Source organism: Miniopterus schreibersii (genome assembly GCF_964146895.1).
Source record: "Miniopterus schreibersii genome assembly, chromosome: X".
NCBI lineage: Eukaryota > Metazoa > Chordata > Mammalia > Chiroptera > Miniopteridae > Miniopterus > Miniopterus schreibersii.
In genome coordinates this window covers 4,310,559-4,338,334 of record NC_138104.1, presented here as the reverse complement: position 1 = coordinate 4,338,334, position 27,776 = coordinate 4,310,559, and the positions used below count along the sequence as shown (strand labels likewise).

The following is a 27,776-nucleotide window of genomic DNA, read 5'->3' as shown; positions in this document are numbered from 1 at the left end:
TAAGAATCAAATGGTTTCAATTGGATGGAGACAAAGACCATACATCAGACCGCGCCCAATGCATGGGCAGCAGCAAGCGCCCAGCAGACTTTCAATATGGATTTGCTGATTTGGCTGGACTTTGATCTCTGCAGTAACAAAGTACAGTCTTATTCAACACTCCCACCAATATCATGACCTCCACAAATTACATACTGCCCTAAAATGCCAGGCGAACGCATACAGAAATGATCACTCTTTTGTGACTTGTACAAGCAGAGGAAATTAGAAACTTATTTCCCATTACCAAACTGCTTCCATATTGTTTCTATGTCAAACTGAGATGTTTCCAGAAAAGAGACTAAAACACCAATCATATCATACCAAAGTTTATTGATTAGATCAAACAAAATTTCTGTAATGAAAAAGTTGCATTCATAAAAGATGGCATTCACATTCATTATAGAAAGCAACAACGCAGATGTAAAAAATTGCTTAAGTGAAAAATGTCATATTGCAGTCCCATTTTGCAAGCCGAAAAAATGATTTTGTCAATACTTGCATAAAATCTGCTCATTTATATACTGCATGTTATTAAAAAATTTCATCACTAAATTATGAATTTTGCAAATTTATGCTTACATTTATACTGTTGCTGGTGTAAATGTGGTAGGTACGGGATTTATTTTTTCAGTTTAGTAGGTAACATCTTCAAACAATGGACAACAGTTATGAAATTATAAGGACATTTTGATAGTTCATAATTATTCCCATGATGTCATATGATCCTAGCATTACATTTTCTCCTCTGTCACAAAATAAGGTAACGGTTAAATTATAGAGCTGGGCATACTGGACAGCTTACTTCAAGTTATTCCATCTGTTAACCCCTAGCTGATTTTTAGTTCATATTTAATAAAATGTCTTTCAAAAAGAAAAGTCAGGTCCCTCTCAAGGATCTGAACTGCAGTGTAATGTGTAGTTGAGACTTGATTATAAACCCCCCTTACTTATCTTTCTTCCTGGCTGCAAGGAATTTTATATGCTACCAGTTATATTTCTAGTACCATGGATATTCTGATTATGTCAAGTCTCCAATGGTTCTGCATTAAATACACTTCTTTATCCAATGTGGCTCTCTCATTGGTATTCACAGTCTCTATAGTCCTTACATAAAACAACAACAATACAGCAACAACTATAAAAACAAGAATGGCCCTGGCTGGTGTGGCTCAGTTGGTGGTGTCATCTCATGCACCGAAAGGTTGCTGGTTCAATATCCGGTCAGGGCACATGCCTGGGTTTCAGGTTTGATCCCAGGTAGGGGGCGTACAAGAGGCAGCCAATAGCTGCCTCACTCTCACATCGATGCTTCTCTCTTTCTCCCTCTCCCTTCCTCTCTCTAAAAAAAAATCAATTAAAAAATCTAAAACAAAACAAAACAACTACTTATAAAAAAGCAAACAGTAACAACAAAACATCACAACTTTTCTGGGTCTGAGTTTTTAGCTCTTTGGAATGGGGAAATAATATATAGACTTTGTTTTCAGCAGACTGCCTCAAATACAGGATACCAGAACAGAGCACACTTAGGTAAGGTGTGAATGACACCTAAGAAAATATTCAAAACTAATACTGATAGACGACAACAAATGAAATCATGAAAACAAGTCAATAATGATGGAATGGTTCTGATAAGTGAAATTATGCCCTTATAGAATTTAAGAAAAATTACACCTAAACATTAACACAAAATATATATGGAAGAATCAAATGTGCCACATGGACTATATAAATACATTGGTATAGACGGAATTCAGTAATTTTCCAAAAAGGTACAACATAAACACTAACGGTAGTAAAGGCATGCCAGAAAGAAAACCAAAAATGAAAACTGGTACGAAAACACTTTTTAAAAGACCATTTCAATCTAGTACTCAATTGTAGTCATTTATATCCCCCCCCCAAAATGTTTAATTTTACCATTAATAAAGACATTTCACATTTATTTTTGTTTTAAGTGAACTCATTAGCAGGCTAAAATCTCCTTCTAGTCCAGTAAGTCAAGGACTTTACCAAGGTGAATCTCATGGTTTAGAGCTAAACCATAACCCAGCCAAGTTTGTCCAGAGTTATGGCTCTGCAGGCTGAAACACCATCTTGGGATGGGTTCTTACCTCCCAAATAGGCAAGTTAAAAAAAGGTGCTGCACAAATGTAGCCCCTTTCAGATAAAAACCATTAAGTCTGAAAGAAGCTATTCTCACTTCCTCTCTACAGTCATAAGAGACTGATGTTCAGAATGCCCTTTACTTTTATGTAACTATGGTTTGGCCCACCTTACCTCAGATCACAGTAAAATATGGGGAAAATCTGTTATATCTTAACTATTTTGAGGGGTTACTAAAGATTGGAAATGTTTTATGTTCAAATCTAGTAGCCACACACCCATTACGAGGGGTTTGTTCAGAAGAACAAAAATAAAATTTTTTGATTCTCACAAAAATACCAGGACTAATGCAATTTCCACATAAGTGTTCAAGGTATTTTTTGGCAAGGATATTCTATCAAGACAAAATTAGCATGTGGGTAAACAGAAAGGATTAACTATTCTAACTGATTCATTGATATCATTAGTCATGTTACGTTCAAGTATTCCTTTCATATGTTGAAAAAATAATTTAAGATGATCATTCAGCAGGAACAAGAAATGTGATCCAAACAGCTGATTTCTTCCACCAGGCAAAAAAAAGAAACATTAGCAAAATCTATTCATTACCATTGCGTGACTTCTATTTTATACTATTCTATTTAAATCCATTCACAAAATTCATGGGTTACAAGAGCACCCATTTGGTAGTTACATTATTCTATCTAAAGCCAGAAATTGTAAATATTCTTACTTTCATCTTTCATGTAATTTGTAACTGAGAGCTTTGACCATAATGGCTACTTACAATAACTATAAATGCTTACAATAGTCATTTGGTATTTTAATGGACATTTATTCTGAGCCCTAGACATAAGAGAGTGGTTTCGTTTGCTGCATATCGAGTATCCTGAGATGATAACTTTTTGTAGTTGTTTCTTCATGCTTTCTTTTTTTAGCTGTAACCACAGTCAATATGCTTGTAGGATAATAACATAGGCAGTTCAAGATTCTGATTCTGAAAAATTTAAAATATACAGTTAAAAGGTTTATTTTAATAATAATAATCTGTATAGCATTTTCAAAAATAAATCAAGTAGTAAATTTTGTTACGAGAGTAAAGCGACTGTCTTAACAAAGTGTCAAGTTTTATTCACATGCAGGGAAAAAGAGAGAGAGACACAGTAACCAGTTTTTAATCATTTCATCATTTGTCAGCTGGTTAAGATTCAGACTTGCTTTTTGCTTTTGGACTGCTCCAGGGTTCTCCTAACAGTTGTTATCACTAGGACTATCCACCACAGCAGAGGCTTACCTCACCAAGATCCCTCCTATAACCTGGGAACTCCTTGAAAACAGGGACGCTCATCTATCTTTCTGTCTCCAGCACCTAGCACAGCATCTGCACATGCAGATGTTCAGGACATGCTGAACGAATAAATCAATTACTGGTCTCTGGATGTGTAGATTTTGACAGAGAATGTCTGAAGATACATTGTTTTGAAAGACTGCTGTGAAAGTATTTTTCCTTTATTGAAAGAAACATGTTTCCTCCTTGTAATATTGAAGTTAATATCCCTAAAAATTTGTAGATATCTTTTCTGTCCTCTAAATATTATCAAATGTTATGATTGGGATGGGGCATGACAGGCCAACAGCTCAGAGTATAAATCAATCAGGTATTCTGGAAAGTAGAAGTCCTATGTCAAGGGAGGGAGCCTAACTTTTATGCTCTACTCCGAAATCCCACCTTTTGAAACTTGAGTAGTGGAAGGCTTTAAACGGGCTTGCTATTTTCTTGGTGCACCATCCTTGCCATGGTTGCACTGTCCTCTAAAGTACTTTCCATTCCTTTTTATGTACCATATTCTCATATTTGTTTTTCAGATAGCAGGGTAATGGTGACTAATGAAAATAAGATTGCCATTCACATCGAGAACTTGTAAAGGTGTCACCTTATCAACCAAGGGACAAACTCAGTGGGGCTAAACTAATTGCCACATGAATATAAATTCCTGGAAGAAATAAGCACATTAAAATAAATTGTTTAAAAAACACAACTTCCTCAGTTCTAATTAGGCATTGTAGGAGTTAAGGCCTTGGAGAGTCCAAAAGCAATAGCGGCGTCTTGCTACCCAGCCTAGTTCCCCAAACCACAGACTGAGCTAAAGAAAGCAATCCAGGGGGATGCAAAATCAACTGGAAACAGTATAGCTAAAAAGCACAACACAGCGTAGGACAAGGCTATCTGAGACAAAAGGGTCAAAGACTTTGAAGGCTACTGGGAAGCAGATTCATCACTGAGGGCAAATATAAGCAGGTCAGTTGCTCAAAATGGGGGTGGGTGGGAGATGCTGACAGAGGCAAAATTAGTTGGCTTCCAAAATAACATGGCAGATGCAGACTGTGATGAACTGCAGAAGACAGAAGAACCAAGGGAATCAATCCATTGGTTCAATATTTCTTCTTTGCTGGAGTGTGGGGAAGCTGAGAGCTAATGAAAGAGTGGGCCTATGAGATGGACTCACAATTGTTAGCTTCAAAATAAACTGAGCTGCAGTTTTTTCATGATGATCATTAATTTTTATGTGCATAAAAGACAGCCCTTCCCTAAGCTGTACAGAGTTGTTTCCAAGCTGACAAGCTTGGAAACCTCATTCATGAATTACTCTAAATTTCCATTAATGAATAAAAGTCCTATATAGGTGTGGGGTAACAGAGGCCCCTGCAGTGGGAAACAGAATACACATGAAGGAGTCATTCTGAGTTCAAGGATTCCTCCCATAGTATATCAATTCCTCCCAAATACTTATTGGGCAAATGAAAAAAAATGTTATAAAATGAATTTACTCATTTTTAGAAAAATTATTTATGAATCAGTTTATATAATTATAGGCTAGCATCCCCCTGGATGGCTGGGAATGATTTTACCTCTGAAAGTTGAAACATTTAGCTTGAATAAAACTTGACATTAAAAGTGATTAGAATAGACAGGCTCATTAATATATATTTGGGGATCAGACATTTACAACGACATTAAGTTTAAACCTGCAAACACACAGACACAGCACATGGAGATACAAACACATCAAATTATTCTCACATAATTCCCAAAAGAACATGCAATGCTAAACTGACTTTGATATTATACAGATGCAATTTTGGAATATTTATTTTCAATTTTCCAAATGATATTTTAAAATAAAACATATTTCTTGATTATTGAGCATTTTCACAAGATGGCACTGCTATGACTACTTGCCCCTTACAAATTAAATTATCTTACCCTTCAGCTCTGGAAAATGCCTAAAATTTTATTTGGGGTGGGGTTTAGCAAATTTAAAATACATATTTCCACATATTCCAAGTAATGCATCTTTATATTCTTGCAAAGAATAGTATAAAGTTCACCACACCAACAGCAGAAAAATTTAGAGAGTGATATTTTCATTTTTTTCTTTATAATGCTGTTAATCTTTTTCTTTAAAGCCAGCCCGCTTAACACTAGGTACCTGTTACAATATATTAGATTCGTCTGAGAATGTTCGTAAAAGAAGAGGTCTGACTGAAGGTCTGGTGGATAATGAATCAGATGCCTTTTTACAGCTCAGATTTCTCTGTAATAGTGAGGTAAAGATACTTAAAGGATTTGAAGATTGGTTAACCTACCTGGTGATAAAAATGTAAAAGAAAAAAAATCACTTTCTATAGACTATTCTTCTGGCTAAAAGTACAAATGATTACAGTATAGCAAGTGCATAACATTTAAATGAATACATTTAAAGGCCTAAGAAAGTCTCCAACTTGAATTGTTTTCATGGCAGAAGTATACAAACATTAGTAGTATGTGCCAAGCTTGGGTTTTTGAGATGACACTGGTAGGTTATGTGGTAGATGAGTCAACATGCTTTGATTAGTAACCCATACCATCCTTTTGTGAACACCTGAGAGTTGTGGCAGTGCTGTCAGTGTATCGAACAAATAGAAATTGTGCAAAACATTCCTGTCTTGGTGAACAGATGGGCTCTGACACACCGTGGCTTCCACTGCATACTAGAAATCAATGGGACCAAAGACTTACTGTCCAAGTTTTTGAAAATAATTTCCTATCCAGTGTGACAATTTGAGAAGATGAACAAATGATTAAAGGAAAGTGACAAAATACTCTTACGCATCAATAGAAGATAAAAGAATGAGTCATGAGAAGTGATTTTTCATAGAGAACCAGAAAATGGTGTCAAGCAAATTAGAATGCAAGCAAGTTGGTACAGTAAGAAAGGAAATCACCTTATTCACTCCAAGAGAAACTGTGACTGCTGGGAGTTTGAGAAAGCATGAAGATAGTAGATGTTCCTGAGGAAGGGAGGCGTTTCGTTACCTTGTTCACAATTGCACAAAAGGTGGAAAATTGCAGTAGAAAAAAGAGAAATGCAGAAACCAAAAAAAAAGTAAATATTCTCTGAAATGTAAGACATTTAAAAAGAAACCTTGAGAATTTGAAGTCGAAATGACATGTTAGTACTGAAGACGTTACAAGTAAAAGTAGAGTTAGAGTTAGGAATAGTCTATTATATGTGCAAACTGCTATTTCTCTATATCAATTTAAAATTAATTAGTTAGTGGGAAAATTGACTATTTTGAATAAAATAATTTAAAAATGTTTCTCACTGAAATAAGGCTTATCTCTAATTAATTCACTAAGCCACACTGTTAAAAATCCACTGGTTGAGGGGCTATGTCCAGGCTGCATCACCAATCTACTTTGAAGTGATTATCTCCCCTATCCAACTGCACACATACAGTATGAAGGGACTGACTGCCCTTGGGCAGCTGCAGGTTAAGAACCTAATCAAAATGAACAAAATGAGAAAACATCTGATGAAACCACATTTTAGTACCATTTACCTCTGGGCCAGTGCTTAACTACCTTTATTGTAACATAATTTGATACGTTTCCTCCTTTTTCCTAGAGTCCTCTTTAAAAGGGTAGGCTAAAGAGCTATAAAATTTTCCTTTAAAACGCCTAGAAAAAGTAAGCACTGATACAATTTAATCAGGAAATCTAAAAGGTTATGCTTTTCCTTCTTATTCTGTGCCTGAAGTTACAAGCTAATTAGAGACTTGGTTTTGGCATCGCCCAAGCCAAACAGATGAGTGGTCAACTACAGGGACAAGTTTAACAATGCTGCTAACTACCTGTATCATCTACTTAGTGACTCATGAAAACAGGCTTAAAAAAAGAAACCAGTTAAAGTAATATATGTATCCAGCAGAGTAATAAACAAACTTTTAAAGGCAAATACTTTGATTGATTCATGTTTTAACATTACTACATTTTTCCTGTTCATATTTTACCTTCAATAAAGTTGGTGACATGTTGGTAACATGCAAATTACAAATGGATAAAGCTAGAGAAATGTTTAGTTTATAAATTTTTAAAAACTGTGCTGTCTTCTATTTTGTGGGCAAAAACCTTATAAGATTAACATGATACCAAGTCCCACACCCCCATGTTTAACATACAAGCCTATCTATTTAAGACTGTAACAAGCATATTTTGGTGCACTCAAACCTTGTATCCAACCATCAAAGATAAAATTATTTCTATGACGCACAAATTTTAGGAGTTTATAGATTAGGTTACTTTATAAAGGAAAAAAGGAAATATGAAAGTACAGAAGTCAGTAGAGAGCATGGAGAGAGTATCTAAAGCAATCAAACACTGATATCGCTAGCAATTGGTAGGGAAGAGGTGAGCACAGGGATAAGGAGCTGAAACGCTATGAAACGTCCACATTCCTTTGCAGTCACCTAGAGCGCTTTGACACCAGCTGGAAGCAGTATGTCAAAGAGGCCAATGCATAAAGGTCCATCTCAACAGCCACAATGTTAGGATTCAACTTTATTTTTGTCTAATCAGTTCACAGTATTATTTTTCTCAGAACCAATGGTTGTACGTGACTGCCAGCATTTCAATACCAATCACGCTTGTCAATATTGTTATTGTAGGGATAAATTACATTTTCCAAAATTTTTGAAGTGCTTTCTCTGGGAATTTTGCTCAGATAGCTGACATTTTTCCTTTTCTTGTCTTCCACTCTGAAAGAGCTCCCTTCATAATGGAGTATTTCTTCTTGTTTTTACAGACATCCCATGCTAGGCATCACCATGTTGCTGGTTCCCTTCCTATTGGATTATAGTGTCCCTATGTCTAGTAGGCAAAGTCAAGCCTCCCTTTTGATTGTGGTGGTTTACATGGGAAAACTTATATATGTGAAAAATTCCTCCACTGGAAATGGGAAGTGGTATTTACTACTTAGCCAGAAAGTTTAGATGTATTTCACGGATGGAGAGATAGCTCAACGACTGTGCTCAGAGGGGAACACAACTTTTTGAAATACCAACAATCCTAAACTTTAAATTCCCTTTGAAGTGTTATCCTGTTGCTCTACTGCTCAGTGCTCAATGGCAGTTTCATCATACACTGTCAGCAGCATGGCAGTGCAGTCTTGACAATTTCTAAGCTACAGAAAAGCCCTATGAACCTTAATGATGGAATTTTAGCTAAAAAATTAGGCATACTGCTGAATATATAGCTGAGGAATACATAGCTTAACTAGACCCTTGAGTTAAGTGACTGAGGGAACCTATTTCTGAAGATAGCAGAATTTGCTTTAATCCCCACCTTATAAAAAGTAATTTATTTTTACTTTTCAATTACAGTTGACATCTAATATTATATTAGTTTCAGGTATACAACCCAGTGATTAGACATTTATAACTTATGAAGTGATCACCCCAATAAATCTAGTACCTATCTGACACCATACATAGTTATTACAATATTATTGACTATGTTCCCTATGCTGTACTTTATTTATATCCCATGACTATTCTGTAACTACCCAATTTGTACTTCTTAAACCCCTCACCTTTTTGAAGACAGCAGAATTCTTTACAATGCTACTGCCATGGAAGAACTTGCCTGTGTTGGCTTCAGGAGGTAGTGACTCAGGCACTGAAATACCACATGTCTTAAATCAAGCCATATCATTTAGTCTACTATTTTGATTTATATCCCATGAATCCCCATTATAACTTAAGTAGAGTGAGACTCCTTATGAGCTGGGGCCTTATCTGATTCATCCCTGAATCACCAACACCAAGTACAGTAGTTAACTTTAGTGGACCCTCAGGAAATGTGTGCTGAATTGAATGGAGGTCACCAGAAGGCTGCTTCTGTAATTCTTACATGTAGATGTCTTAGCATCTTTCTCAAAGGTCATGGAGACATTTTCACTACCCCCTGCGAAATTCTCTTCAAAGAGGCTGCCAAGACCAACCTGAGGCTAGCACTGGGAGTCTACCTGCCACAGGCATTTCTGGCAGTGTATACAAAGTATCTGAGATGCTTACTGGCTGGTGGTCAGGGAATCTTCTATTTCTAGGTAGGGACACATCCTTTATCCCATTAGGGGGTGTGTCAGGTATGAGGCCAAACTAGTGTAAAAGAATATTTTTCCCTCTCTTTACAATGAGGCCAATGCCTTAGCAGGGGATACTGAACAAAGGAGGAAGTCACACAGAATGTCAGACTGTTGGTCATTAAGATATTCTTTCTCCTTTATCTTAGAAGTGGCCTCTGCCTCTTTGATATAGTCAAATAGCACCTTATGTAAACATGCAACTTATCAGAATAGCTGTGGCTGCCATGTTTTAGTTGGCCTTTATGCATTCATATGCACTACTGTGCTCTTGCATCTTCTCACAAGGAAAAAAGTGGCAGCACTTGCTGAGTGCCCACAACATTCTGTCTCATCTGCAACTCTCAAAATCACACAGTGTCTGAAAAACCATTTAGCCTTTCAAACACCGGATGTAAAGAGAGATGTTCATCATTAGGTGGTTCAACATGTTCATTGGTTCAGTGAGGGTAAGTATAAATGGATGAATGATTGAATGAATGAAGGTGGTTATGGAAATTCTCCTTGTTGTTCTGGCACCTCAGCATGCCAAGCTGCAGCATGGACACTAGAATTCTTCCACCCATGGCAAGTAAACTTCATGCTGAACCCCTGGCAACATTCTACGCTTGCTTTGTAAAAAGTGCTGCAGTCCCAGAACTGCATGCTTTCAAAAGAAGTTAGGAATGTTCTGATCTTCATCTGTGACTGCTTTGTAGCATCTCTCTGTTTAAAAGCCATTTAATTTATATAAAAGTCACCTTCAGCCAGTATCTAATTGTGTATATCTGTTAGTAGCTATAGTCACCTAAGTTATCTAGCTTTTTTAAAAGAAAGGGCCTAGCCCAACCGACATGGTTCAGCAGATGAGCATCAACCTATGATCCAGGAGATTGAGGTTTGATTCCTGGTCCGGGCACACGTCCAGGTTGCGGGCTCGACTCCCCCGTCAGGGGCGTGCAGGAGGCAGCTGATCAACGACTCTCTCGTCATTGATCTTTCTCTCTCTCTCTCTCTCCTTCTCTCTCTCTCTCCCTCCCTCCTTCCTTCCCTCTTCCTCTCTCTGAAATCAATAAAGATTTAAAAGAAAAAATAATAAAAGGGCCCAAGGAAGAGGATAAGATTATATGTTTGAAGGTTTTGATTTCTGAAGATTTTTGTATCATCTTTAGAGCATGAAGCTGGGTGTGAGCCATTATTCGGTATGAACCCCATTAGCCCAAATAAGAAAAACATTTAGGAGCACCCCAAAGGATACTTCCAAATAAGGAGAATGGAAAAACATCTCAGAGATTCTTCCTAGACAAATTCTCTATTATAACAAGGCAGCAAACCATTTCTTACTGTGACATTCTTTATTTGGCTTTATGCAAATTGGCAGTTGAACCATTCTGGGAGGAACCTGTTATATTAACCTGTTTTACCACTGTTTAACTGATATTGAGGTACAATCAGACAAGTAAATGTCACTTTCCCATTCTAAAACTAAACACCAGGCTAGAGGAAGTTAGTTGAGGGTCTACTAGAAAGATTAAAGAGCAGACTAAGGCCGTCTTAGGTAGGTTAACAGTATTGTGTCCAGTTCTACCCATAAGGCATGCAGAAGCAGGGAATTAAAGCCAGTTCTGACCACTTATCTATACACCGACTGGCCTTTTATACCAAGAATCAATGTGGCTTATGCCACTGATAGCCTATTTCTTTTGATTGAAGCCAATACTGACTTGTATCAGTGATGCTCCTCTTTTCTATATCTAATTACTGAAGATATTCCCACTATAATTATTTTAGTTCCCTATGTCTGCATATGACAGCCAGTGGATTCTATCAATGCAATAGGCCAAAAAAAAAAAAAAAATCCATACAAACCAGTATTGTGGCTAAACTGGTCGGCAAATTTGATCAAATAGGTCAGGAGATATACACACACCTTAGGCTGTTAAATAAAAATGTTGCCTTGGAGAGGCTACAAGATCTAGTTGGTGTCAATATGATAGAAACGGGGTGTTGTTTGGCAAAAAGGAGATAGTGTTGGCAAGAATGACATATTTAATTAACGTGTTGGTCAAAATTTGCCAGAAGTTTCTCCCCCCACTCGAGGCTAATCAACCCCTTTCACCTTAAAGGCTTTTATAGAAATGTTCAAAGACATCAGACAATGCAGGGCCAAGCAATTAGGCTGACAGGTAATAACTTCTCATTCCTGCAAAAAATTTACAATTTAAGCAGAAACAATAAAAACACACTTATAAAACAATCTTGAATTTTCACAAGTGTGTTCAGGAGGGTAAGGGTGTACAAACCACATCCAGGGAATTTTTTTGGTTCAATTATACTGCTGGACAGACAGGGCTAGAAGCAACTCAGAGATTAAGCAGCACTATAATTATAGGAAAGGGAAAGTTTTGAAAAAGGCAAATAGGGATTATCAACTGGGAAAAAAAAAATCTGCAAACAACCCACGGGGAAATCTCTAAGGTTAAAGCTGGAATGTTGGTGTGGAAATTCCTGGTGTGAAATTCTAGGCTAAAGAAAAAAAATCATTTTTCCATTTAAAATTCCATATGGAGCATATGTGATACTCCATATGGATTGCTAAAGGTCACACAGAACACTATTAAGGAATCTACTTACCACCTGTACTGAGTAACGAAGTTTTTACTATACTTTTTATGCAGAAGAGGAAATTAAGTGATGAACCTGTAAGGAGGGGTTTAACATGCTGTAACTAATGCAGTTCTCTAAATAAGGTTTTTAGTTCACGGCCAATATTGATGCCCCTTCCAAAAATCGGGTTGTAATATAAACTTAGTTCTTACCCTGGCACTTCTTCTTCTCACATTCTTTAATACTATGAGGAGAATCTCGGGGAAAAGGCTGATAAATACTAGAAGAATTATGGCCAACCATATGGATACAGAAGACAGCATTTGAGCAAATACAAAATACATTCTCTGTTGTTTGAGAAAAGGCCTAGAGTGGAAAGAAAATACATAAGAGAAAAGCAAATCAGTTCCTATCATATGAAACAGAAATGTAACTGAAACCATCTTTTGTATTTAAAAGGAATTTTCCTTATTCACATTAATACAAGTAATTTTCTTTAGAATGTTCCAAAAGTAGTAAACAGATTTCATTTATCAAATGTTTGAAAAAAACTGGTAAAAAGAAGAAAAAAAGATAATAAAATGCACTTGACTTTAAAAACAACCAAGCAATCAACTTTAAAGCTACCAAATGGAAATTTTTTTTTCATTAGAAAATACTGGAGCTTTAAAGATACGCAAGAAAATGATAGTAATTTTTATGTTAAATAGCGTTTTATTTCCTCAGCTACTTTATTAATATGAGAGTGGATTTGTGCTATATATTCAAAATTGAAAAGACATTTTTATAACCCCCCCAAATCCCTATGTAAACACAAAAAGAACTGTAGAGCTTAGCTCTCTCAAATGGGAGGACTCTGTCACTCTCACCCACAAATATATATTAAGTACTAGTGTGTGTCAAATAGGTTGATGGACAGCAGAATACTGCTAATAGGACATTAAGCCTTGGAGTCCAGAAATCCAGGAGGACCCCTCAATCTGATGTTAGATTTCATTCCAAGTCATCCACTGATGTTAGGTGGCTATTGAGAAGCACAACCAGATTTTTTTCTACTGCCTGAGCTGAACCATGGAGCAGCTAATCAAGGTCGGGATTCACACCAGACTATCCTTAGATTAGGAATCCTAGGCAGATAACTGGTTGGTCCCATTTATTAGGTCACACACAGTGCTCACTGAAGATAAACTGGGTTCTCCTTTAAAAACTGTTGTTTGTGCACTCTGATGTAACAAGATAAAATCAAGCTTGTGGTTCTACATATATGAGCCAGACCAGAATGAGGAATAAAAAGTGAGAACAGTGAGGTGGAGAAACTTATAAGGTTTGGGTTAAACCAGCTTTCTAGGGTCTCTACTACACAGAAAAAACTTCTTCAGAGCTCTACCTCCACTCTGGTTTTGAAAAGCAGCCCAATTTTTTAGACAATTAACTGAGCCATAAAGTTCCAGCAGGCAACTGACAACTAGTCACAGGGTATTCCTTTGCATAGTACCTACAATACTCCGTGATTAATATCTCCAGGATTTTTCTTTTTTACTTCGATGGTATCTATGGAGCTTTTCAAGGGGAGCAGTAAAAAACAGAAGATATTATTACTGGATTGGGTTTGGAGCTCAGAAATCATCATTCTCACTGGCCACTACTAAAGAGGAGTGTGTTACAATGCCTCAAGGTTGAACAGGTCCAGAGATATAAGTTGCAACCAGCATTCAGCTGAAGTTTCACATGGTTTCTAGTCACAATTTGTTGGCTGCTTTAATAGTAAACATTTTATATTCATATAGTAGCTTAACTCAGCCAGTTCTACTTAAGGACAACACTATAGGCAAGAAAAATAAAAGATTAATACTTCATATTTAGGAAGTATCCCTAATGAATTAAAACAGGTATGATGATATCTTAATCACTTAAAGGATTTATTTAAATCAATAAGGAATAGCCTATGGTAAGAGTTAGAAAGTAGTTTGCAATACAATTCTTATGGAAATTTTGCATCATTAGTTCAGATGCTGATTTTACAGATTCATCGACAGAATTATGGTACAGTGGCAGAACTAAAACTGTATATTACATTTGGTTAATCAAAAGATTGTACATGGATCTTCAACTGTGTGTGTGTGGGGGGGGGGTGTTGGCATCCCTAACCTCCATGTTGTGAGGAAAGGAGACAAAAATCTACTGATTTTCATTCCTTATAACTCTCCCAATCACACCTATGTGTCCCTCAATGGACTAATCTCCTTGGAGCAGGAGTACAATCTATGTCCTTGTATCCCATAGAGTACCTTGCACAAAATGGATCCTGAATATACATTTATTAAACCAAAATGAATTGAATGATCTTCAAGGCCAAGCTGCAGATTTTGCCTTTTCCCCCCAAAACAATGAGATGGTGATTTTAAGATAGAATCCTCTGAGTATTAAGTGCTATATAATCTATACCTTGAGTACATCTATCAGCCACTATATTGTGTAGAATCTTTACCAGATGAGTATTTCCACTAGAAATTACATGGTGGAGTCATGCTAGAAATTAGTTTCACTTCACAGACAGATGTTTATACACTTTCAAGTTGAAAGATTTGGCCAGGGGCTACCACTTATATGCATAGCCCATGGACAAACAATAGAGTGGGGAAGGTTTGAGGAGGGGTGGGAGTGGGGGGGCGGGCGCTAACAGTGGGGAAAAAAGGGAACACCTGTAATACTTTCAACAATAAAGATTAAACCTTTAAAAATTTTTTAAAAATAATAAAAAGAAACAAGGAAAAGGAAAAAATAAAGGTGGGCTTTTGAGTAGCTTATGCAGTCTATATACTTGTATTTGAAATCTCCCTGAAATTAACAGTGTTACTGGTTAGAAGTAACTTCTAGGCCATTAATACTGAAGACATGCCATCTTATATAATCAAAACTTTAAAAGTATAATTAATGTTTGCATATACAATGTATATATACATATACCTATTTTGTTATTTACATATTACTCACACATATACAGCTGCTTACCAAATAATTCCTCCCCAGAAGAATGAGAAAAATACATAAAAGGCTAAAGAACCCCAAATCACAAAGTGATTTATCCATGTCCAGAAACGGGTATCCAAGGCAAGCTGAAAAGATACAACACAAGAGATTTCATGATGAGTACAGACTGTACCAAGCTATAATACACTATGGTATCTGATAACTTGTATACACTATGATACATATGGGAGGACCTAACTTGGGCTAGGCTTCCAGAAGACAGTGGAACTAAAATGAGAACAGAGTCCAGGCTTCTCAAAGAGCTAAGGTCTCAGTGCTGAACTCTACCCGAAATCTTCTACATTCTAGAGTACAAGTGTGGAGATGTAGTCAAGCAAGTAGTTTAGTAGGTATGGGGCTACAGATGTCTCACTAGTGAAGAAAGGGCAAAGAATGAGGTAATGATAAAATCTAAAAGTCTAGAGCCCCAAATCCTCAGGTAGTGGTGGCCAGGGAGATGATAGCAAAGGAGAAGGCCTAGCTGGTAGAGGCAGGTATACTGGAAAGCATGAGGGAGAAGGGGTAGCTTAGGAAGGGTAAACAAACTGCACAGTCCTGATAGCTCAAACACAACAGACAGGGGATACTAAATACAAAGGAAACTAGCTCTATACACCTGCACCATCCAGCAATGGATCACGGGTCTGACTATGCAATGTACCTTTCGATTGCAAAACCCTTATCTATTCAATTCAATTAATAACATTTTTAGTTGCCTCAGATTTTAATCCTTTTATGTTCCTGCCAGGGCTGACTGTTTCTACAGACTGTGGAACTGGTATTTTCTAAAGAAATCTAAAAACAAGAAAGTATAGTCTGCTTCGCTTGCTTGTAAGTTCTGGGTCATATGAATTAATATGAAGGGCACTGAATTATTGAAGAGGAAGTGGTATCTCAGTTTTGATACTTGCTGTGACACCATGGTCTTCAGTTCTCGGTTACAGTTTCTCACTCATAAACAGGATGGTGATAACATTGTTAATGTAACCCAATCTTGAATTCTCACCCTTTGGGCTGCTAGGGAAAATGTCACAAAAATATCCATCCAAGAAGAGGGAGTGGATGTCTTTTGAGGGACTTGTGAAAGATGCTGCAGTAAGGCCAACTTTAACTATGAAGGGCTCTTGGAAAACCTGGGGCCATACACAAGGCCAAGGGGAAAAAAGGTGGGGAAACTTCCATTTCTAATCATTTCCCTGTAAATCACAGTAGTAAATAACAACTACCATTTATTATACTGAGCACATTCTATGTGCCAGACTCCATTCTAAGTGCTTTGTATGTTTAATTAATTGACTTCTCTCACACACACAAAACTCCTATGAGAGGTAGGTGCTACTTTTATCTCCATTTTATAGAAGAGGAAATGGAGGTGCTGAGAAACCAAGTCACTTGCCCAAGGTTACACCCTACTATTAAGTAGCTAAACTGAGATGAATTCTAACATTTTTGATAGTCCTAAAATAGTAGATGCAAACATGTTAGTTCTTTTTGGTATAAAAAATTAACCAGGAATAAAATTTTAGAGGGGAAATGGTTAGAAGTCTGTTGTCAATTATACTTCTGAATTCTAGTTCTGACTATTGGGCATGCTGGAATTCATTTAAAGGCACTCATTCTGGACCCCACGTGAAGTGTTTATTACTGGAACGGTCAAGCAAATTTGATTATTCTTTCAACTATAGGAGAGCTCAACTCATGAGTCTCAAGGGTAGCAGTCATCAAAGCTTTGGAGCCATTATTACATGATTTTGGCTACCAATGATTTTGCCAGAATACACTTCCTGTATATAGGCAAATTTCAATGATGAACACAGTATATAAAATTTCATCACTACCAAGCTCTTTTGCATACATATCTTGCTGAACTGTCTTAAGTACCCAAATTCATTTACGCCCTGGCGTTTTTTAACAAATATATAACTTTAAAAACTATTCAAGTACTTACCATAGTAAGACACACACACATACACACACACACACACACACACACACACAGAGTCTGATTATATACCATTTATCTTGAAAATAGCTGGAAAGAAGGAACAGATTTCTGACTAAGTGTGGTGTTGAATTTTAAAAAAATAAAACCAAATAAAGAGGATAGACATACAGTAAAAAATGAATCACAAATAGCATACAAATGCCTAAATCTCTAATATCATACACATTTTAGTAAGCTTTCAGACTTGGATGACATCCCATAATAAAAATAAAGATTAAAAGACAAAAAAGAAGTATTAGTATAAGACCAGAAAGTATTACAAAATGGTGTTAAACATATTTAAATAAATAAAAATCTAACCTTTAGAGTTACAGTGAATACTAAGACTGTAAAAACAATGGTTCCAAAAGTCCAGTTTCCATACACCTGAAAAAAAATTAATAATTACATGTACCAAGAATATACAAGCCTGCTAAAAAAAAATAAAAGCCAAGTGTAATCTTGTGTATAACTGCAAAAAAATTTTTATGAATTGTTTGAGGAATAGTAGGTCAAAAGGTCAGGTCAAAATGCTGGATTTACTTGTGACTTCAAATTTTCTTGTTCAGGTACACCACGTTTGTGGTAGATAGCATTTATTTCCATTATTCCATGCAGCATGAAACAGGGAAAACTCTGGTATGATAAAGGGCAGAAAAAAACCCTATTCCACTAACAATAATGTTCATCAAAGCAAGTCACTGTATGACTCATGTCTCTAAATAGATTGATATGGGCTTTTCCTATAATATAAAATGAAAACTGAAATAAGGAATCATTTGCAGACAAATGGACTCACATTTTTAAAACAGAGTCTAATTTTTGGCTGTAAATATTAGAGCTGTCAGCATGTGCACATCAAAGAAAAGCAGATACCATGTATAAATCCAAACGATGGCAATGAATGGCACATATGCTTACCAAATGCTGTCAAGATCTGAATGCATAACATTAAAACAGAAAATGAAATGTAAAAGGTTTTCGAAAATAAAAACAAAAAAATTAAGGTTAATAGAAGCAAAAAAAGAATTTGATCAAATCATACATGGGCATTATGTTTAACTGCTCATAGCAGTTCTTACACTTACTGTAATTTTAGCAAACATTTAGGACGGTGACATATATAGTAAAATCTAATTAATCTGGACATCATGAACAAAACACAGGTGAACTGGACACAGGCTGTGTTGAGTTGAGGCTCCCCGTGCACCACCTGAAGAATTTGCTGAGCAAATGAACCATGACAACAGGACTGCAGGAGAGTACCCACCTACTTTGCAGCAAACTTTTTAAAAAGCAAGAGTCAGCTCTATATAATTTATGTGCTAAATAAAACTAAAATAAAAAGTGAAAGTCACAGAATTAGTCATACAACTAAAGACTTGAGAAATCATAAAATCTAATTCTTTCTTCTTACTGATGGGCAAAGTTGACTTGGAAAGATGAAGTGACTTGCCCAAGGACATGCAGAGAGACTGAATGGGCTCACTTCTTGGCAAAGCGCTACATGTACCTACTCTAAAGTACTAGATCTGTATTTCCTCTAAAGTTACTCGGGGATTAATAATGTTAATGGATTCTTACTAAACTGACTTCTGTCAGTCCAAATTAGAGGTTTTGGCTGCAGTACCTAATTTAAAGTATTATTCAAATCCATTGAGCCTATCACTTCCCTAACAGATACTAGGTTCTAGACACAGTCATTGTACTCAGTAAATTCTTTTTGAACCTTAGCTTGCTTCACATTATGAATATAAAAAATGAATGACGATAAAAGAAGAAGCCCAGGAACAGCAAACATAGTGAAAGCAGCATGCAAGCTGGTCGGCGTGATTTTCCACTGTGTGGCTGAAGGAAGACCTCTCCCCATTCTCTCCTACAGCACAGCCAGGCAAAATCATCCCAGTGCAGGCGCTAACCTATGTGCTTGCTGGGAAGGCACAAGCAGGACCAGTGTAGCCTTTCTGGAAAACACTCTGCTACCATGTGGAAGGGAAAGAGGAAGAGAAGGAAATTCCACAGATATGGCAGTTACCCCTTTGAACTCCAAGCATGGAAGGTCACTATGAATAAGACTTTGCTTTTAAAACAAGAAAAGCCTTGCTCACTTACAGTGGTCCAAAGTCTGAAGTCCCAAGAACTCTGTTTATCCAATAAAAATTACAGCCAAGCTAAGCTTCCAAGAGGTTTGCACATAAGCTCTCTAGTTAGCCATGCACATAGGAAGTGATTTTATACGTCAACATTTCCATTGTTCTAAAGAAGTTGTGAGAACTAAATACTGTACCTTTAAAAAATTTGCAAAATGATTACAGCTAGAATATGTGTATGATACCAGCGCCTATGGAAAAAGATAAGCCATGCTTATAATACAAAAAGAGTAATACCATTTGTTTACCTTTGCATTTTCTTCTAGGGATGAAGTCTGAAAAAGAAAATAAGTCCCAAAGAAGAATACCATCCCTTCAAATGCAGCCAGAAATGTCCAATATAAGAAGGGGCCCCACTGTAGCATGGAATTGCCAGAAATTTTCCTATTGAGAAATGGGAAAAAATACAGGTTAATGAATCTCTGTAGCCTGTTTATTTAAAGATATGGTGAATTGCCAAAAGTGCACATGGGTTTGACCCTGTTATAATGAAAGGAGCTACCGTCAAGGGACTGAAAGGCTTTTGGTAAAAGGTCAGACTGAACCACAGGTTTATTTTTATGCAATCACTTCCTCACTGAGGTATTGGAGTGAACTGTCTAAACACTTCTATGTTAAAATTCTGGCCACCTGACAACAATAATGTAATCAATAATTAGCTCCCATTTATTGAGTACTTATTACATGTCAGAAAACTAGGTTAGAAGTTTTATATACACAGTCCATTTTTATCCACATAAAAATTACATGAGATAGGTATTCTTATCATTCCTATTTATAAATAATAAGGAGCCTCAGAACAGTGTATTATACTGCTTGCCAAACTTTGATGCACACTGGAATCATCCAGGGATCTTTGAAAACACTGATGCCTGGCTCCCAACTTCATTCTGATTTAATTGTCATAAGGCTAACCTGGGCATCAGGGTATTTTTAAAGCTCCCCAGGTGATTCTACCATGCAGTAGTTTGGGAACCAGCAGTATAGCAGCACACCAAAGTTCACTCATTTAGTAAGGGACAGAGTTAGTATACAATCCTAGATTTGCTTGACTTCAATTATACACTCTCAACCAAGATACCTCCGCTTTCCAACTACAACTGTTAAAATATTTCTTTTAATCAAGATTTCTTCCTGGAAGCTTAAACTATTTTGGTCTTGGGATGCCCTTTATACTTTTTCAGTTGAGTCAAATAACGTGTTTGAAGCTGTACAGTCATGCTTTGATAAATGGAATGTGGACAGAAAAAAAGTTTAAAATCTGTCAAAAATAGCACAATCTTCTCAGTACAAGTCAGAATGTTAAATAAGGCTACCAATTCTAATGGAGCAGAGATGCAGAAAGAAGATGGATTTGTGCATAGAATTTCTTTGGACTCTATTGCTCTATTTCAAATTACTGTCATCATTTATCAAAAGGTATCTAATCACTCAAAAACAGCATCAGTACCATCAAGAATGTCACTGGGCTGATGGAATATGAAACACCTTTGTAATGTAAATAAAACGTGGCAAATACACAACGCTTACTTACTATGACTTCCAGGTACATGCAGGTATCTGGAATTCAGGGGATGCATAAAGCAATGCACTGTTTTTGGCCTTAGAAAAATTGCAGGAGGAAAGAGGTAGCTGCTTCCCAGACACAAGCTCTCCCCACAGCCAATAAGTTGTATTCCCCAGGCAACTGGAAACCCTATGGGAGGCACCTCCCTAAAGATCCTTGCAGGAATTGCCCAGCAACTGCCAGCCAATGACGCTTTTGAGAGTCACTGTCATGGACTGAGACAGAAAGTGGTTCCTGTGTTTCCAGACCGTCTCTGGAAATTACATTACACACTGTGGGAAGATGGACAGGGGCGTCATGGTATGCTGGGTTACAGGTGAGGCTTTCTGGCTGCACTCAGATAAATGATGAAGTTGTTGAAAACAGAATATGGCAGTCAACATGCAGGAGAACATGAGAAAGAATATAGACCCGGGAAGCAGTTGACCAGAAGCACAGGCCTGAGCACTCCATATGATGGGAGGCAGCTGGTGCACCACGAACTTTTTTTTGCTTTTAAAGCTGTAGAAGAAGCAAACCACACCTCTTCCCTCTATAAAAGAACTAGTTTACTTTTAACATTTCTCTTAAAAATATGAAAATATACAATTATGTTTTTCTTGTTTCATATCAAAATGCGTGGGAAATGCCTAAGCCAGTAAGTCCCCGAAGATGAAATCTATAATATGCTGCACAACTGCAGAGAGAGCCACATATGAAAACTAGGGTTTCATAGTTACAAAAGAATACTTGGAGTAATGGAGCAATCTACAGTGAAAGGCCGAGAGCAGTGTCTCATCAGAGCATGAAAGAAGGAAAACTGAATTTTGGGCTGGGCAACAGGTGTGTCACGGCTTTCATTTCTGCATCAGAGGTGTCAAATATGCTCTCTATGCAAAATTGTTTAATAATTCATTACCTACACCTGCTGTTTATTGAGTAAAACTTTGCGGAAACCCTTACAATAATTTGTACTCAATAGTTTTCTTCACGTTTTCAACATTCTTAATGTATGAAAGCGCTCAACAAAGCCCTGAAGTGGAAGAGGGTGTTAGAAAAGCTTGAGAGCTACCATCTACTGAAAAGTTCCTATGTGCCAGGCACGGTTTTAAGTTTTTTATGCGTAGTCACTTGTTTAATCCTCATAAAACCACTGTGGATTAGGTGCTATTGTTACCCAGATCTTACTGAAGATGGAATTGAGGCACATCTCAGTCAAGTAACCTGTGCAAGGTCACACAGTTAGTGAGGGGCAAAGCCAGGACTGGACCTCAGGCAATTAGCTTGAGCTCTTGCTGGGACTGAATGGGAGGGATTCTGCTCACTGCTGCCAAACCCCACTTCAACCAGAACAATGGCACTATTGGGTTTCACTTTCATTGTTGTCCGAAGACAGAATACACTGTTGGCTCAGTGTCTGAAAACCACCTGCCTGTTGGAAAGAGCACAGGGCTGATAACCAGGAGGATTTAATTATGATCTTAGTTTGGCCCCTAGTTATACCCTGTGTCCTTAGGCAAGTCATTTCTGGGTCCTGGTTCCCCATTTTAAAAATGAGAGCATGGGAGTTGATGCTCTGTAAGATTTCTACCAAGGTTTCTATGATTCCCTTCAAGGTTTCTATGATTCCCTTCTAGATCTAACTATCCCTTTGCAACAAATACAAGGAAAAGAAAAACATGTTAATGCCATCAATGTAATCAGCAAACTCTAGATCAGGGGAAACTCTACAAGATAAATGATCCCACTTCGTCAACAAATAAATTGCCAGGTTGACCTACAGATTAAGAGACTCAAAGAAGCATATTAACCAACTGCAACATATGGACCTTATATCCAGATTCAAACAAGCATGCTATTCAAAGAAACGAGTCATTTGAGAAGTCTGAAGATTGACTGAATATTTGATATTAAGGATCTATAAAATTTTAAGGTATGATAGGGTACCGTTATTTTTTAAGTCCTTATGTTTAAGAGCTACATACTGAAATAACTATTGTATACAATGTTTGATATTTGCTTCAAAATAAGTCTATAATAGAGCAGAGAGGGTTATTAATGTCTGAGAATAGGCTCTGAATTGATAATTAGTGAAGCTGAGTGGTGAGGATATGGAAGTTCACCATATAGTATTTTTGCTACTTCTGTACATGTTTGAAAATTCCCATAATAAATACCTGTAAAATGATGATATATTTTATAAATCTGGTTGAATCTAACAATTACTAAATGTGAGTTTTATGAGTCATACTTGTTAAAGAAATCCCTTAATTTGTACACCTTCACTTCATACAAATAAACCAGCCAAGTCTTGTACTGCACTTGACATCTCCTATTTAGCAATGCTTATAATATGCTGTAAATTAACATCTTTATTTATCCTTAGCTTTAGGCTTAACTTATAAAAATCCAATTAAATCATAGGTTAAACAACTAAGGCTAGTGCCAAGTCCCACCTTCCACACAGAAACGCATGCATTTCCAACCAACATAAAATGAATATAATGGCTTGAAGAAGTAATTATCTTCTTCAACAAAAGTTTTAGAATGGGGCTAACAAAGGGAGAGAGTCTATGCTTCAGGGAGAGTTTACAAGGGAATGCCTAACATAACATCATCAGTTCAATCCATTATAGGTAGAAATCAATATTCTAAACTAACAAAGATCTTTGTGTGAGGCTTTTTTTTTGGCATAGTTAAAATATCGTGTCTTCCTCTAAGACTCCAGAGCTCAATGACGATGTAGGTTCAAATTTTAGAAATTAATGATTTTGATTTAAATGGTTCACACACATTCAAGTATAGGACCTATACTTATGAAATAAATCATTTTCCTGTTGAATGGAACAGAACCATGTGATCAAACCAGGTTGGCAGTCTGTGTCCTTTCCTCCTTCATATGAAGTGAAACCCACAACTTTATAAGTCTGAGGGGATTTTAACTATAATGTTCAACTTACATATACAATCGGGGATCTGAGGTCAGAGTGTCAATGTCGATGTGCTGTTCCAGTAGACTGTAGGCCAGGATGGGCAAGGATGTGAAGCAGATATTGTACATTGTAAGGTAAGCAGCATCATACAGTGGCTGGAATGACAAACAATGGAAGAGAAATAAATGTACTGCAACAACTGTCTTCAAGAGAATATATGTATGTTGGAAAAAAATCACAAGTTAAAACAAAACAGTTTATTCACACTTTTTGTAATACCAAAGGAAGTTTATAAAAATTTTTAAAAATATCTTTTAACTTTTATATCATACTAGTTTCAGGTATATAATCCTGTGATTAGATACTTATATAACTTACAAAGTGATCACCCCAATAAACTGAGTACCCACCTGATGCCATACATACTTATTACAATATTACTGACTATGTTCACTAAGCTGTACTTTACATCCCCATGACTATTCTGTAACCACCAACTTGTACTTCTTAATCCCTTCACATTTTTCACCCATCCTCCCACAATGCCCCCCAAAATCTGGCAACAGTCATAATGTTCTCTGTATCTATGAGTTTGTTTCTGTTCTGCTTATTTGTTCATTAGATTCCACATATAAGCGAAATCACCGGCATTTGTCTTCCTCTGCCTTATTCCTCTCAGCACAATACCCTCTAGGCCCATCCACGCTGTGCAGATGGCAAGACTTCATTCTTTTTTATTTCTGAGTCATATTCCATCTGCACTTCTTTATCCACCCATCTATTGATGGGCACTTAGTTTGCTTCCATATCTTGGCTACTGTAAGTAATGCTGCAATGAACATATGGATGTACATGTCTTTTTGATTTAGTGTTTTGGGTTTCTTCAGATAGATGCCCAGAAGTGGAGTTACTGGGTCCTTCTTTTTCTCGTTACAGCCTTTGTTTTAAAGCATTTTGTCTGGTATAAGTATTGCTATCCCAGCTTTTTGTTTGTTTGTTTACATGTTCATGAGATGGCTGTAGCTTGAGAAAGAGCGAAGCAGCCCCCGACATCACGAAGCTGGCCTGGCACTCACAGCTAGGAATGGGTGTTCTCCTGTCAAACATGCGCAATTTCACAGAAATGCAACATCGAAAAAGGCCATTCTGTGACTATGATAGATCAAAACAAAAACAAGACCACTGCACAATGACAACTGAACATAGACAAAGCATGACTATTTTTCAAATCATAAATAATGACCAACTTCCCCATTCTGGCTAATATGAGTAACTGTTGCTTCTTGACCAATGGCAGTGTTGGCCTCCTTCTAGTCTTCATTCCTCCTGGAGAAGATTTACTGGAATGCGCAGTCATAAAATTACCCCTGCTTACTAACAGCACCCAATCTAGGTCAAGGCCCCACTTCTTAAATCCTTCTCCAAATTATCTAACTCAACCCAAATCTTATAAGACTTTTCTAACACTCTCCATGAGAGACTCCACTGTTCCTCATGGTGTATATTCTTTCTCATTGCATCGAGTAATAAACTGGATTTGATCAACTACAAGTGTGTTCCTGGTGGTGTTTGACCAGAGGGCTTTGACAACCTTCACCTCTTAGGACAGGACTTGACATATAAAAAGCATTCAATAAATGCTGGATGGATAATTGAATAGATACTGGAAGCTATAACACATTTGTAAAAGACTGATCTGATGCTGTAAAGTTTCCTTTATGGAAAAAAAGGTATTCTCTGAACCTCTTTTTGATGAATATACTTGTTGAATGAATAATATCCCATATTAATCTGTATTTTCACACATATACATGTTCTTTAATAAAATGCATTTAAGTGTGACATAAATTACCATAATTAAGCATTTTCAAACAATGGTTACTAAAGATACACTTACTATCATAATGGGAGTTGCCCCAAAAAGGTTGAGAACAACTTGACCATAGCATTAGTTCATTCATTAGTTGACTTCAAAAACATGTACTGATTGCTTACTAAGTGACAAGTACTAGGGACAAAGAAGATTCGTGCCCTGTCCGCCTTGGCACTCAAATTGCAGAAGGGGAGGCAGGGTGGTGAGAGTACAAAGGGCCGAGGGAGCCCAGAAATAGGGACAACTCTGACCTGCAGTGGAAACACAGAAAGATAATATGCCTGCAAAATTATCAATGAAGTTAAAAATATGGCTCTACAGAGAACATGGAGATACTTCCCATGTACAAAGATTTAAGCTCAGCAAAAATATTCTACTGAATTCTTAAGAGAGAGGACTAGTCTGTTGATGTACAACACTACATTTTCATCGGAAACTACCCATTTTCGCTAATGAAGAAATTGAAAAAATAACTCAGATTGACTGGTATGTAATTTAGTCTTGAATTTCATTCAAACAAAAGAAGCATCAGGGGGGAAGGGGGCGGGAAGAGATTAACCAAACATATGCATATATGTATAACCCACAGACAACAGACAATAGTGTGGTAGGCCTGGGGGAGGGGATGAGAGCAGGGGTAGGGGGATGGGGGAAGGGGATCAATGGGGGGAAAAAGGGGAGACATCTGTAATACTTTCAACAATAAAGAACTTACTTTTGTTCCACTATGGAACATTGAGGTTAAATGAAAGAGAACTGTAATTCTTAGATGCATCATTAGAGAAAACAGAATGTCTTCAAAACAAACAACAGCTTTACTTGACTATTTTTCAAACCTGTTACAAATGTTTTATTTTCACGAAAAAAACGTCCAGTACTATTCTAGCTTTGCTAAAGAAAGACATGCTTTTTGCTTAAAGAATCAGAATCCTGGCCCCACTTCTAATTTTTCCATAGCTCAACTCTCTAAGATCCAGGGTTGCAGAGGACACCTGCTGTGGACCTAAGTTGAAAAAGGATCCAAAGATATTTGCAATAAAAGTTACTACATTCAGCCCGGGCACTAGGCCAAATTCAAAACTAATGATATTATACATCAGGTCACCACCTCAGGGACCTTCTTTTTTTACTCCATACATTTTTCCTCTAAAACCTCTGCATAGCTCCTTCCCTCATCTCCTTCATATCTCTGAGCAAATGTCACCTTATCAGAGAGAACTTTCCAAATCATGTTCTCTAAAATAGTGGCCCTCTCCTTAGTCACACTCTATCCATTTTTTATGCTTTTTTTCACCCCCTTTCAGGGCATTTATCAGCAACCCACAATATATTTATGATTTCCGTTTTCCCCCCAGCACTATACTGAAAGCTCCATGGGGGTAAGATTTTTGATCATTGCTGTATGCCCAGTACTTAGCCTGGTACATAGAAGGCACTCAAGATATATTTGTTAAATGAAGGAGCATACCAGTTGAGCAACTAAGGAAGCCAAACATCAACTCCTATGGAAATCAAAGCAGTTAAGGTAACCTAAGCAGACCCCAGACAGTCCAGGGTCTGAATCTCAGCTGGCTTTATTACAAATAAATCTTTCTTTTCTTCATATATTTTGTGTTTGATAAACATATTTTAAAAAGATAACGAAACAACAGACTCCTTTCAAAATAAAAACAATGTTTTAACCAGATTAAGCCAATTTCCCTTTAGCATTTTGCTACAAAATTTCAAATATATTTTTAATGCTTGCATTCATCTAAGCAAAGATTTAGAAACATTTTGATCAAGAGTAATCTGATGCCTCCCCCTTTCCCCCCCATTGATCCCCTCCACCCAGCATCAGCTCCCTCCCCCCCTTCTCCACACTATTGTCTCTAAGGGTTATGCATATATGCATATAAATTCTTTGATTAATCTTTCCCCACCCACTCCCCCAGCCCCACCTTCCCAATACTTTCAACAATAAAGATAAATTTTTTAAAAAAGGAAAAAATACTTCTACTAAAAAAAGCTAAGTTTTTGCATGTATGTATGTATTTCATAAACCTCCTGTCTTTCAAAAAAAA

At 36.9% G+C, this 27,776-nt stretch overlaps 1 protein-coding gene across 8 annotated transcripts in view; it reads right to left on the bottom strand.

The window, feature by feature from the left end:
• Nucleotides 1–356: 356 nt before the first annotated feature.
• The window catches only part of ATP11C (ATPase phospholipid transporting 11C (ATP11C blood group)), a 144,095-nt gene continuing 116,675 nt past the window's right edge, over nucleotides 357–27,776 (bottom strand). For 3 of the 8 annotated variants that reach the window (XM_081126277.1, XM_081126281.1, XM_081126278.1), the window contains 7 exons: nucleotides 23,868–23,995; nucleotides 19,610–19,745; nucleotides 17,533–17,598; nucleotides 15,210–15,313; nucleotides 12,410–12,563; nucleotides 5,640–5,744; nucleotides 357–3,145 (listed from right to left, as the gene is read on the bottom strand). In XM_081126277.1, the coding sequence (XP_080982403.1) occupies nucleotides 5,643–5,744; nucleotides 12,410–12,563; nucleotides 15,210–15,313; nucleotides 17,533–17,598; nucleotides 19,610–19,745; nucleotides 23,868–23,995 (690 nt within the window). In that variant the 3' untranslated portion in view covers nucleotides 357–3,145; nucleotides 5,640–5,642. Of the gene's footprint in view, nucleotides 3,146–5,639; nucleotides 5,797–12,409; nucleotides 12,564–15,209; nucleotides 15,314–17,532; nucleotides 17,599–19,609; nucleotides 19,746–23,867; nucleotides 23,996–27,776 lie in introns of those variants that run through there. The other 5 variants (XM_081126279.1, XM_081126280.1, XM_081126283.1 and 2 more) reach the window with 5 other exon arrangements.